At 57.0% G+C, this 13,462-nt stretch overlaps 1 protein-coding gene across 1 annotated transcript in view; it reads left to right on the plus strand.

Moving 5' to 3' along the window:
• Positions 1-7,924: 7,924 nt before the first annotated feature.
• LOC104166689 (testis-expressed sequence 264 protein-like) overlaps positions 7,925-13,462 on the plus strand; it is a gene marked incomplete at its 5' end in the record, with an annotated part of 8,703 nt that continues 3,165 nt past the window's right edge. Inside the window, one exon of the mRNA XM_009706709.1 lies at positions 7,925-8,096. Within this exon, the coding sequence (XP_009705011.1) occupies positions 7,925-8,096 (172 nt within the window). The remainder of the gene's footprint in view (positions 8,097-13,462) is intronic.

Here is a 13,462-nt window from a genome sequence, read left to right on the forward strand (position 1 = left end):
GGCAGCTCTGCCGGGGCGGGAGCAGCTGGGTGATTCGGCCCCGGGGAAGCACAGGCAGGCAGGCGGGCAAGGTGTAAATTGCATGGTGGGCTGCCTTTGCCAAGGTGAAAATGAAAAACTCTCCCAGCTATCGAGCCTGGCGTTTCACGGCTCCCACGGTCCAAATACACTCCCTCTCGCCGCTGCGGAGCGGATCTTGGGGGCTGATTTTCACCTGCCTGTCCCGAAGCCACAGCGCTGCTGCATCGACAGGGTAGTGTCCTGGTTGCAGGCAGGACGGGGGCCTGCTGCGGGAAGCGGGGTAAGCATGCTAGTGCGGAGGGCAGGGAAGGATGCTCGTGGGTGTGGGAGGTGCTAATTGCCAGGTGCTGTATTTTGCTACCTGGAGGAGATTTGCTATCCTTTGGCGAGACTTTGCTTTCTGCTGCTGTAGTGCTGGTGGTGCCACTCGTTCTTCCTGCTGGCTGATGGAAATGGCCTTTTCTTGATTGCAATAATATCGCTTTCTGTTCCTGAAACACCTTGCAGCCCAGAGGATTTGAAAGTAAAGTGCACGTGCGTGGGAGCAGTCTTACCACCTCTGAAATGTGAGTTTCTCCAGGCTGGGAAGCAGCAGCTGTTTCGCAGCCCTTGGCAGCCTGGTGTTCACGGCTGTGCCGTGGGCTGGAGCTGGCTCTGAGTGCCGGCCGCACCGGGAGGCAGGGCTTGCTGGCTCCACGTGCACCCTGCTTGAGCTGCAAGCTGAGATGTTGGGGTTTCCTTGGCTCTTGAGGTATTACCAATGTAAAGCACATCTGCCTGCCTCTCCCTCCTGTGGCTTGTCCTCCCTTCTGCCCAAACCATCTCTTGGGGTTCCTCCCCAGCCCCTGCTGCTTTCTACCCCTGGACGGGCAGCCCTGGGCACCCAGGTTTCATCCCTGCCTCCTGTGGTCAGGTCACGGCTCGGCAGGGAGGACCGGAATCACGGGATGGTTTGGGTTGGAAGAGACCTTCAAAGATCATCCAGTCCAACCCCCCTGCTGTGGACGGGAACATCTTCGACTAGATCAGATTGCTCAAAGCCCTGTCCAACCTGGCCTTGAACACTTCCAATGATGGGGCATCCACAGCTTCTCTGGGCAACCTGGTCCAGTTCTCATCACCCTCATAACAAGACATTTCTTCCTTATGTCCAATCCAAACCTGCCTTCTTTTGGTTTAAAAACGTTGCCCCTTCCCCTGTCACTGCAGGCCCTAGTACAAAGTCTCTCTCCATCTCTTACAAGCCCCCCTTTATATATTGAAAGGCCGCAATAAGGCCTCTCCGGAGCCTTTTCTTCTCCAGGCTGAACAAGCCCGACTCTCTCAGCCTTTCTCCATAGCAGTGGTGTTCCAGCACTTGGACCTTTTCCGTGGCCTCCTCTGGACCCACTCCGACAGGTCCATGTCCTTCTTGTGCTGAGGACCCCCGAGCTGAAGGCAGTACTGCAGGGGGGTCTAAGAGAGCAGAGTGGAGGGGGAGCATCCCCTGCCTCGACCTGCTTGTCATGCTGCTTGTAGTGCAGCCCAGGAGACGCTTGGCTTTCTGGGCTGCAAGCGCACATTGAAACTGAGTTTGAAACCCAGGGAGGAAGCGGTACCTGCCTTTTTTTTTTGCTTTCATCAGCTCAGACTTGGGACTGAAGTGGTGTTTAACCTCAAGCTGCTGTCTGGGCAAGGAGAAATGGAAACAGGGACATCCCTAGTCTGAGTCTCAGATGGCAGGATGGCCCAGCAAGGAGTCTGTCCGCTGGCTGAACTGGGACAACGCTGAAGGGCTCTGGGTGCTGTGCAAACTGAATTGCAAAGCCTCTCTGCACTACCTAGCACCCGTGGTCTAAGATAAGCGGAGATGACACACCGAGCGTGGAGCGTGTGAGGAAGTGAGGAGGATGTGGCACACAGCACTCTCCCTCCGGTCCTAGCTGGTGGCTCAGTTTCAGCTTTTAATTTTAGCAACAGATTTTAGGGCCCTTCGGCTCCACGTGGTTTTGTTGTTTCTTTAAAATCCCTGGGACCGAAGCATCCAACCCCTTTACCGGGAGGCGAGGATGAATGCCTCTGGCTGGAAGCAAGACGTGGGGGAGTCGTGTTGCCTGAGCAGGCAAGAGGTGCTGGCATGTGGGGATGGGGCTGGCGGGTCCCCTGGGGGTCCCCCCGCACTCTGCTGGGTGCCAGCTGACTTGCGCTAAGCGGAGCAGCCCAAGTGCCAGCGGCACGGGCAAGGGGAGGCTTGTGACAGTGAAGGTGTGATGTTGGGATGCTGCTGAGCCCTCCCGGTGAGCAGCAACCCCCAGCAATGGGCACAAACCCCCCACATGTTTGCACCCACCATCTGTTCCTCCTCCAGGTGTGGTAGCTTAATAAATGGAGGGAGGGGAGCCCTGGTGCAGCTGGGGGGCTGGAGGGGTGTCCCTTAGCATCCCCCCCACGTTCCCTCAGGGCAGGAGCTGGACATCCACTCTGCATCGCTGGCCTTTAGCAAATCGTACTTGAGGCTGCGGATACAATTTGGTAGCAGGGCAGACCTGGCTGTAACCCAGCGGTGGGCTCACCCCGCTCTCCAGCTGCCTACGGAAGACCCTCTCGTGTGGCTGGTGTTGCTCCGGGGTCGCAGTGGGATGCGGATGGAGCCAACCCCATGTGCCTGGCACCCTTCTGCTTCACTGCGATGGCAGCAGCACCTTCCATCACCATAAGAGCAGAGGTGAGCGGCAGCACTGGGCATGATGTGCCAAATTGATGTTCTGACAGCCCCTGGTAAAAAACACACAGCTTTTCCTCGAGTCCGGGTCCCCTCCCGGTGCAGGCTTGGGCCATGTGCTTGTTGTGCCCTCTGGGAAGTTGTTCTCTCGATTCGGACTGTGCAGAGAGAAGTTGCTGGATCCTACACCATCACTTTCCTGGTGGCTGGCAGGCTCCAGCCTGTCCCAGCTTTTCAGCAGTGCCCAGCGGCAGATCCCTGGAGGGTGCATCCCTGGCTGTGGCAGGGAGGGCAGCTCAAGGTGGAAGAGGGGGAGCATCTGCCGAGTGACCGGTCGCTTACTCCCCACAGCTTTTCCAGTCCTGCCTAGGTTTTACAGGCATTTTTTTACACATTGCAGGCAGGAGGTCCTCTGGCAAGGATGGGTGACAGGCGCAGGCGATGGCTGTATACATAGGGCACGCTGGTGGCTGGGCCACGAGGCGGACATCTCTGCAGTGGAGCCAGGATCTGCTGGGCAGCATGGAGAGCTCAGCCCCCAGCCCCGCTCCAGCAGGAAACTTGGTGGTGACATGAAAAGCCTCTCCCCTACTGCTCCCACAGCCATCGGCCCTGAAACGGCAACTCAGAGGGCTGGCGTGTCTTAACCATCACCCATAAACCATGCCAGGAGGTCTCGGTGACAAGTCAGGGGGGCTGTGGGGCTGGAGGGCTTGTGGCCAGAAGCGGGGCAAGGACAGCAGCTGCCTCCCCACTGCCTTCCCAGCGACCCTAGAAATGTTTTGGGACGGACAGTGGGTTCACAGCTGGGGCATAAGCACCAGCATGCCCGGGCATGGCAAGGATCCCAAGAGCATCCACAAGGCTTGTTTGCTGATCTCTTTTAACAAGATGAATTCTTCCAGCAGTGGGAGATGAAGCAGATCCAGTTGGTGACATTTGAATTCCTGAGTAGATGAGCCTGTCAGAGTGACAGAGCCGGTCCCCGCAGTGCCCCAGCTTGCCTTCTGCTTCCCGGCAGGCACCGAGGGGCACGGCGCAGCATGAGCACACTGCCACCTCCTTCCATTCTGGCACGATTCTGCTGGGATTTTAGTGACTGCAGGTCATGTCATAGCCACCTCGTCGCATGTCGTGTAGCCCTGGAGCTGCTCTCTTGCCTGATCGGGAGAGATCCTCTGGCTGGGAGGCTGTGCCCAAGCTGTTCCATGGGCGGGCGATGGGGTCTATTCCTTAACAGACAAGTGGGGAGAGGAAAATTTGTGCTGCCAGGGAGGTGCCACCTCCTGCTGCTGCTGGGGAAGGTCTCCCGAAATACTGTCTCAGTGCATAATCCTTGTCCTTTCTGATGCATGAGGCCAGGGGATGCTCCATTCCTAGATGGATGAGGCCAACCTGGAGAAAGTCCTAGAGGGGGTCAGGGGTGGTGGATGATTTGGAAACAACCCAGGGGTAAAGATTGGATGGTGTGCTATTTCACCTGGGAAAGAGGAGTGCAAGAGTCTTCCCCTACATAAACCCTTGTTCCCAAGAAGATGAGGATCAGCACCCCACCACAGCCCTCAGATGGGCCAAGAAGGAGTTGGTTTCATGGGAAGCAGTGGGTCTGACATAGCAGGAGGATGCCAGAGCTGCTGTGCATGTCAGGACTGAACTGATGGGCTCTGGATGCATTGACTATTGTTGTGTTTGTGTAGCTTGACTGTATGGATTATGTGCAATAAATCCTGTGCTTCGGATGCCCGGTGGAGGGTCCTGCACAGAAATAAGCCTTGTGCACTGCACTGTTGCCTCTGTAGGAAGGGCGAGCTCCCGGTGGAGGCTGAGAAGGGAGGTGGCACAGCATGACCTTGTGAAGGGACGAGTCCCCTTCCCTGCCCTACTTACTGGGTCCTGCTGTCCTAGCCAGAAGCCTGGCCCCGATGCCGTCAGCATCCCACTGTTCACCTCTTGCTGAGCTCCTCTGCCCGTGTGAGACTGCATTTGATTTGACTCGAGGGCTCTGCCTTGCAAACTCCACGTCCACCTTGCTGCTCCATCTGTTGGCTTAGCTGCAGAGTTAGCAAGGGGCTTCCTCCTCAGCTGCAGAGTGTATTATTGCCTGTTGAGCATCTCTCTTGTTTTGCCATGTTGTTGAGCCTTCACTAATTTGCTCTCTGCTTACACCTTTGCCTTTGAATTCTGCTCTCCAGGCTCTCCAGGTTGTTTCTTTCCCTTACAGCAGCCTTGCAGCCTTCCTCTCTGCTGAGATAATCCTAAACCTGCTCTGTCCTATGCTGACACCTGCCTCTTGGTTGCAGTTTGCTGCACCTCCTCCTGTGCTTGCCTGGCTTCTGTCTGCCTCCTCGTCTCCTTTGGGATGATCACAAGGACAATCTCCCTTGCATCCCCTTTGGATGATCCCCTTATCCATTTCTGTTGTCCTGGCTCCCCACCTCATCACCTCTGCCCTTTCCTCAAGTCTTTATGGAGCCTCATTCCTTTGGTCTCAGCCTGAATGGGACAGCATTCCCAGCTGCCACCTCCCTGCTCCTTGGGGACATTGTCCTCTCCTGAGCCCGGCTGCTGGTGCTGAGCTCTGCAGCGTCCCTGCCAGGAGCTGGGTTGCTCCGGGAAGAAGCGCAGCAGCAGAGGCCAGCTCGCTAGCCTGGCTCCCAGCTTGATTCATACAGGCGTAAATTAGGACAACCAGGCTCTGGTTTCCCTCCATTTCCTTTTGGGGAAAACCATGGATGAACTGGGAAGAAGTCAGGTATTAAGCATCCTCATAGCTGTCCGTAATGAGGCAGGCATTGGTATTCACAGTGGGTGTCCGGCCACTTCAGCGTCGTCCCACTGACCTGGTCCATGGCCATGGACTTTGGCTGCAGGGTACCTGGGTTCTTCTGCCTTCAGAGAGACAAAACTGCTTCGCACCCTGGCAGAGTGGAGCATCCTCATCTCGCCTTATAGGATAATCCTTGAGTGTGAAGCAACATTTGGCTCAATAGCTGGTCCAGGACCCTGCTCTTCATACAAGTGTGCATTTTTATTCCTTAAAAACCACAAGTCCCACATTTTGTGTGTGTGGAAGGGGTGTTTGTGCTTTGGGGGAGTCAGTACTACAGCTGTGTAATTGGAAGGGGAGTTGTAGGAGCCTAGATAAATTGTAGGGAGAGGGTATGTCCCAGATCTGCTCTTTAGGAATCCCAGGTGGGCTTTGGGACATCAGCATGGGATGTCTTGGAGGCTGGACTGGAGCCCTGAGGTTTTAGACTGGTTAGAGATTTCACATGAATTTAGTGAAGCTGTCTTTGCTCTAAGATCCTTTGAGTTGTCCCTGTCTGCATTAAGTGGTTGAGGGCCAACTGGATGCATCCAAAAAACCTGCGAATCTTGGAGATACCCGTCTCTGGTACGTGTTGCAGTAACCTAAAATAACGAACCGAGCTGAAGATTGGCTGATGGGCTTGTGGTTGGTAGAGCAAGGGGCAGAGCAGCAGGGAGGGTTCTTGTCTGCGTTGTTGCTGAAAAAGCAGGAGTGATATGAGCCGCCTCTGCTCTGCTGCTAAAAACAACCCAGCTTGTTTTTATTTAATACAGTTTTGATCTGCATGTGTTAGTGTTTCACCTGCCTGTGAGTGGGAACTCCGGGCTCCAAGCGCCTTGGAAGCCCGCCTGCGTCCCTGTGCATCCCTGCGGCACCGGGCTCGCGAACGTGGTTCCTGCTCAGTGGGAGGAGGGACTCCGCCGAAATTCAGGCTTGAAGGCGTTGGGATGGGATGTAATGAGTAAAACTTCTGCTGGGGTCTGTATTTCTTCTGCTGTGGTGCCGCTGGGTAAACTGGGGCTCCGCAGAGCCAGCTCCTGCAAACTTTCCCAGGAAAATAGACCCCAAAACAGCTCACATGGGGGTTTTTTCCCTGTCTTGCTTGTGCAGCATCCTGCCAGCACGGAGGTGGCTCTCCAGGTGGCCTTGCTGCCAGTGCCGGGGTGAGGGTCGGCGTTGGCTCCCATCTGTTGTGGATGCTGCCCCGTGCCAGCATTTGACTGGGAAATAAGTGATTCAAAATCAGCTTGGTCTGTTCCCAGGGGTGAAGGGAGTCAGGAATGAACAGGCTTTTGTAAGGTTGTGATTGATGAGTCTGTAGAGTTTGTACTTGCAGAGGGGCCAGCCCTGGCTTTGGAGAGCCCCGGAGGGATGGGGACCCTGCCAGAGGATGTCTGGGTGAGCCGTGCCAGGGAGGACGTGGCAGGGAGGAGGATGAGAGCAGTTGAGGCAGGGAGGAAGAGAAGGATAGTCAGGGCAAGGAGGAGGAAGAGGATAGTTGGGTCAGGGAGGAGGAGGAGGATTATCAGGGTGGTTGTGGGGTTAAATAAAAGCTGTCAGTGATTTGAAAAGAGGAAAGGAAGAAAAAGAAAACCTGCTGAAGAGACACTCTCCCTTCTCACCCGGCTTGTGATCAGCCGCCCCCTCTGCCAGTGAGCAGCTGGCAGGCGGGCGGGGGAGGGGGGGGGGAAAAAAAAGCTCCTTCGCCCGACCCCGGCACCCCGATTGTTCCCACAGCCCCGGCTTGGCGTGGGCTGCGTGACCCTGGGGGGGACATGCCCCCATCACAGGTCCCTGGCAGGCTGGGGCAGGTGAGGTCTTGAAGCATGCTGCTGGGGGGAGGTGGGATGAGAAAGAGGAGGAGGGGGAGTTGTCTGAAATGCCTGGGATTCATCTCCCACTCCCCCTGCCCTTGTTCTGAAAGGAGCTGCTTGAGCTATCGGCTCTGGATTATATTAATTAGTGAAGAAGTGCTACGCCTGCTCATGGGGCCGTGCTGCCAGGAGGAACCGGAGACTTGGCAGGTCCATGCAAAGCAGCTACCGGGCTCCCCAAAACCCCTCACTCCAGCCCAAAATGAGCACGTCAAAAATGAGGCTGAGCCGGGGGCGCTGAGTCTCACTGGAGCTTCAGCATCTCCTCCTTGAGCCTGGCCGGCTGCTCACCCCCAGGGCTGAACCCGCTGGCCCTGGCATGTGGGGGGCTGTTGTGGTATGGAAGGCAGCACTGCGGTTTCGGGATGGGGCCCACCCCTCCTCACTGGGCCCCCACGTCTGTGGGCCAAGCAGGTCAGTCTGCAACACTGCCAGGTTGGCAGGTCCACGTGGTGGGGGGCTGCTGGGGCGGGGAGGTGAGGGCACATCCCTGACCCATGGTCTCCTGCTGTCTTTCAGGAGAGGAAGCTGTGTGCCCACCCCCGGATCGAGATCTACAAGGAGGACCGCATCTACTTCGTGTGTCCCCTCGCCCGCCAAGGGGACTTCTATGTGCCTGAAATGAAAGAACTGGAGAGGAAGAGCAGGGCTGCCGCAGCTGAAGCCGAGGATGCCCAGACAGACATCACAGGTATCCGTGGCTTGCGCATGGGCTCCATCTTCGATCGGCATCAGTCTCCCAAAGGTGGGGGTCCTGGTGTCCCTGGTGGTGCTGCCTGAGCAGGCCGGGAGGGGCCGACCTGCACCCACCTGGCACCCAACTGCTAAGTCTCAGCACACCTCTTCCCTTCACCCCGGGCTGAGATAGGATCTTATCCCCGAGGTGTCACGCTGTGCCTCGGCAAGCACCCGGGCACCTCTGCAGCATCGGGGTGAGGACCAAGCTGCCGCTGAGCCACTGGCCCACTGTTGTCAGAGCAGAGCTAGATCTCGCAGCTTTTGGTTGCAGCTGGGCTTGTTTTTCTCCTTGTCATATACATCTTCCTTGATCTTATCTTCATCTGTTACATATTGGGATTGCGACGAGCTTAAATACCAGGTTGCTGTAGCTCGTGGTGGAGTTGCCCGATAGCATCTGCTCAGCAAGATCTGTTGGAGCCTGGATGTATTCATACAGGAAGGGACCACAATGGCTGTAGGCGCAGAACAGCAGTGCTATAGTAACCCGAAATGCTAGTTGCCGTCACCGGCCCACGTGCCCACATGTCTGCGAGATGTGGGAGCCGGCTAGCCGAGCATTCCCGGGGGCTGGACGGCGTGCCCGAGCCAGCTGCTGGTGGGGACAGCCGCCTCCTCCTGCCCTGCAGGTTGCCCACGCTTGTGTAATGGGCATGAAAAAACCATGACGGCTCTCCTTGTCTCCTGGGGAGTTTGGTCATTTGTTTTAACACATCTTCAGGTTTGAGTTGCTTTAATTCTTAATTGCATGTGGTGTAAAAGCAAGCCTAGGAATTGCTTTCTGGGAGCTCTGTCCATTTAGCACTGCAATGAAGAGTCTAGTTGGAGCAGTTTCCCAGCGCTTCAAGGTCCTGTGTTTTCATGGTCCTCACTTAGCTCTTCACCTTTTTGTCTGACTTGCGTCGGGGCGGCCGCTTTGGGCACCGGCCTGGGTTGGCCAGAGGTGCCCCGCAGCCTATTCCCTCTCGCACCTGCCCATGGTTGTCCCTTGGTTTCGGAGAGGGACGGCAGGACCCATGTCAGCAAAAGTTGCTTCGGTTGGTGGCTTCAGCAGCTGTGTGTGCTCCTTTCTGCACCGCTGAGGGGGTGCACGGTCCCGCAGCACAGCCAGGGGCTGCTTGGTGCAGCCGCTGCCCTGTGCCCCGGCTGTCTCTCTGCTTTCCCTGGGACACCACTGCCAGTGTGCCCATGGTGGGAGTGTCCCCTGCCCTGCTGCAAGAAGGGCTGGGAAGGTCTTCCTGGTTTTAGACAGCAAACGATGTTGGGCTTTCTCATTTGGGAGACCCTGGGCCAGGCTCCCTGGCAGCAGCTCTGGGCCAGCTCCTCCACCATCCCTCCCCTTCCAGTCATGTAGATGAGCTTTTGTCGGTGCAATCTGAAGTGGTGTCATCTGCTGAGTCTGCACAAAACCAGCTTAAAATAATAATAACTGTGAGAGGTTGGCGTTGCCTCTGAGACTAAAGAGTTGAACTTGGATGTTGCACTGTGATCACTGTTGCTACTGGGCATGGCAGCAGAACCAGGTCTGGCGGTGTGTCACATTCTTGCTCCGACCGTCAGAGAGGGCCGAGGACGTGGCAAGCCTTCGGGTTGCTTGTGTTGCTCCTGCCTGAGGGTCTTGGATCTCCTGCATCTCTGTGATGTGGCAGTGCCCCGGGCTGGCACAACTGCTGGCGGCTGAGGAGGGTGGCACTGCATGGGGGGAGGTCCTGGGCTTGTGCAAAGGGAAACAGTGCCTGGTGAGCATCCTTGTCCCACTACCACTGGCCTGCTGACACCAGGGACTACTCGGTTTGTTGCCGGTGGTGCTGCCCCAGCCCCAGCCCTCAAGTGGCCATCTGGCTGCCCCAGTTTCAGCAGCAGGGTCAAAGTCAGGAGGCGAGGTGGGAGAGAGCAGCTGGTCTTGTTGGACTCTGCATCTCGACACTGAAGTCCTGCATGGGTTTTCTGAGCCCCGGTCTGAGATCCCACTGGAGGAGGCAGCCAGCAGATCTTCCCTCTGCCCAGCTGCTCACTGGAGACACCTTGAAGGAGATGTCTTGAAGATGATGCCTTGAAGTTGACACCTTGAAGACAACACCTTGAAGATGATGCCTTACGGTCCTCCCTTCCCAAGTATTTTCTATGCTGGGATCTCTGCAACCACCTCTGAGTTGGAGGAAGAGAAAGCCCCAATCTCTTTTCCCATCTTTTTTACTCCCTTCTTTCCTGGGGAGCCACTCAAGGAGCAAGCTTAGCTTAGCCACAGCCCCTTCAACAGGCATGATGGCCATAAAATCTTCATGACCCAGCAGATCCTGGGGTGTCTGTGACAGCTTTTGAGGTTTCCTCTGCCAGCTGGAGAGTGGACGCAGCAATGTCCCAATCTGCTTTTCAATGTGGTCCCCCATCAACCCCAGTTGCATGGATTTGGGTTATTTCTTGATCCACCTCAGCTCTACCAGTGTTTCAAGTGGTCCTGCCTTGATGGAGGCTCAGGCAGTGCTGGGATGTTCCTGGTGGGGGTCCCAGCTGGTGACACCTGGTTCCTCTGGCCATGCCTGAGCTGTGCAAGTCCAGATGTGGGGCTCTGACACCCTGCTGCTTCGCAGGGCGAGCGGGGGGACTGGGGAGGTGCTGAGCCCCTTTTGCTCTCCCTGAGGCAGCTGAGGATGCTCTATGCACAGCAGTCTTGGGCTCTCACTCCTGATGTGGCAGCAGATGAAACCGACTCTTGCCCCTGTCTCACGAAATACTGGAATAGCAGCATTAAATGTGCGATTTCAGTGAGCATCATATTTAGTAATGCTCTGCGTGGATGCAGCACCTTTTGGTCACGACTCACGCAGCTCCCCACCAGCAACTGTATTACGCTTTCCTTGAATTAAAGACTTCAGGAGTTCCTAGCAGAAGGCACTGCAATTTCTCCTTGCCTGTCGTTTTGGCTGGTGCCAGGTGGTACCAAGTGACTTGGATGTGTAAGAAAAGCTTGGATTAGTTTTCTTGAGCCTCCTGACCTTGGAGCGCATCTCTCCATTTAGGCTGTTGTCTGCTGTCCTTGCTCCCGAGCTCACCCTGCGATGTGGTGGGTGCCTGCGGCTCTGAGTGAAGCCAATGGCCGCAAAGGCTGTGGGATGTGGTCCAGGGTCTCTGCTTTCTGCTGCTGCTCTGCATGGAGCTCTGTCCGTCCGCTGGGGATGGCCACGCTCAGCACGCAAGGAAGGGGCCAGGGGCTGCGGCTGCCTCCACACCAATTCCGTCCCTTCTTCACCATCATCAGGGTCATCGGAAAGACGGGAAGCATTTTTGGAAGGCAGCTGATGGGTCTCCAGGGGGCTAGTGTCAATCACGATTAGTTGGTTTGTACTTAATTATTTTCTGGGGCTTTGGCATCAGCACAGCGCTCAGCGGGCCCTCGCTCCCGGCTCACTCTCAGCAGCGTGCTCTCCAGCGTGACCCTGCTGCGGCGCATGGAAGGTGAAAGCAAACAAAAGCAGCCTCTCGACGCGGGCTTGCTAACACAAACACAGATGGTTTCTAAGCACATGGCTCTGCCCAGAGTCTCAGGTGCTCATTTTCCTGGAGCTGAGTCTGTCCAGCAGCATTCGGGTGCAACCGATGGCATCACCCGCCGAGCCCCAGTGCCATGGGGGAGGCACTTTCCCTTATGTGCTCTGCCGCATCCCTGCTTGCTTCCATCCTCCGAAGAGCCCTGCCTGTTCTGCCTGCCTGTGCATCCCGAGAAGGGTCTCGGTGCGTGGTTCCTGCCATGCCTGCCTGCCCCAGCCCCTCTCCTGATGGCTTGTGTGTGAGCTTCAGCAAGCACGGAGGAGCTGTGCCCCTCCTGGCAGCGCATTGATCTATTATTTAGTGGCAGAGGTGATGAATATTTGATCGAACGGGGAGAAAGAGAGGGCCCAGGTGCACCAAGAGGGGAGCGATGCTCGGGCATCAGTGTCACGCTGGGGCGATGTGGGAGGGGAGCCTGTCCTCCTTCCTGGGGGGATCTGGGGATGCCAGTACCCGGGGTGGCACAGGGCTGAGCTGCCTGGGGGGGCTGGCTCCCCGCCAGGCTCATTAGCAGCGTGGGGGCAGGGGTTGCCATCACACCCATCCCCGGCCGGTCTCAGTGTTGGCTGCTTGGCTTTCCTTCTTCTTAGGTGGCCCTGGCCTTTTCAGGGCTCCTCAACACCCCAGCAGGGCTTCACCCCAGGCTGTGCTTCTTTTTCCCATTTGAAGCGTTCTGGGGTCCATGTTCCGGCTGAGTGAAGGTGCAGCTGGATGGCTACACCGTCCTCGGGGGAGCGTAGCGGAGAGGGGGTTTCCAGGGGAAAAGCCACCTTGCACAGATGAGAGGGAAAAGCCACACTGGATCTGGGTGCAGGGACCGGCCTTGGGAAGTGGAATGCAGGGGATGGGCAGCAGCTTGCTGGGAGACCAAGCAAAGTCCCCGGGGCAGGATGGGGAAGTGGGTGCGAGGGCTGCCAGGAACCTCCATACCCACGAGATGAGAGCTGAACCCCTGCTTGCCCACAAGGCACCTTCCAACGAGACTTTGGTTGCCCTCTTGGAGCCCCGCAGCATTCCCTGCCCGGCCTCTCTGGGCTGTGCTGGGACAGCTGGGGGTTTCTGCCACATCCCCCTGCCCGAGCTGACCCCACACCATCCCCAGCAGCAGCAGCTCCGTCTCTCGGCCCTGCCTGCCCCAGCCATCCATCCCCAGCCCGGCTGGGTGGCCATGCCAGAGCCAGCCTTGTTCTGTGCAGAGGAGAGCGAGGCTGCTGAAATGGGCAAATTTGCCAGCTGAGGCTGCTCAAACATGATCAGAAGTGACAGAGCGGTGAAAAAGTGCCTGGCTGAAAGGAAACAGGACTCAATTTATTGTTGCCCTTGGAGCAAGGGAGAGGGGAGGCAGCTGCTGGGGGTGAGGACAGCGGTGCCTTCCTGTGGTGCGGAGCAGCATGTAGGTCAGCTTCATCCCCGTCTTCCCCTTCCTGAGCTGCTGCTCCTCTCCTCAAGAGCTCCTTTGCTTTGTGGCATGGGGTTATGTGACGACTTCCCAGCCGAAACGGCCCCCGGGATGATGCGGGCAGGGTGCTGTGCGGGCAGGGCACAGCTTGGAGAGTCGGGGTCACTCTTGTCCCAGGTTTCAGAGGGATGTGAGATAACCACGAATGACGTGAACTGTCATGAAGCCATGGTGGGAATGTGTCCGGGTCACCTCAGGCCACCAATTTGGGCAAATTGGATTATTTCTTGGTTTAGATCCCTGCTAGAGACCTTGTAAACCCTTAGCTGTCTTCAAGGCTCGGAGTCTGTGCCCTCCCCTCTGTCCCCCGC

The sequence above is a fragment of the Cariama cristata genome, unplaced genomic scaffold, assembly GCF_000690535.1.
Source record: "Cariama cristata isolate BGI_N322 unplaced genomic scaffold, ASM69053v1 scaffold24508, whole genome shotgun sequence".
Taxonomy (NCBI): domain Eukaryota; kingdom Metazoa; phylum Chordata; class Aves; order Cariamiformes; family Cariamidae; genus Cariama; species Cariama cristata.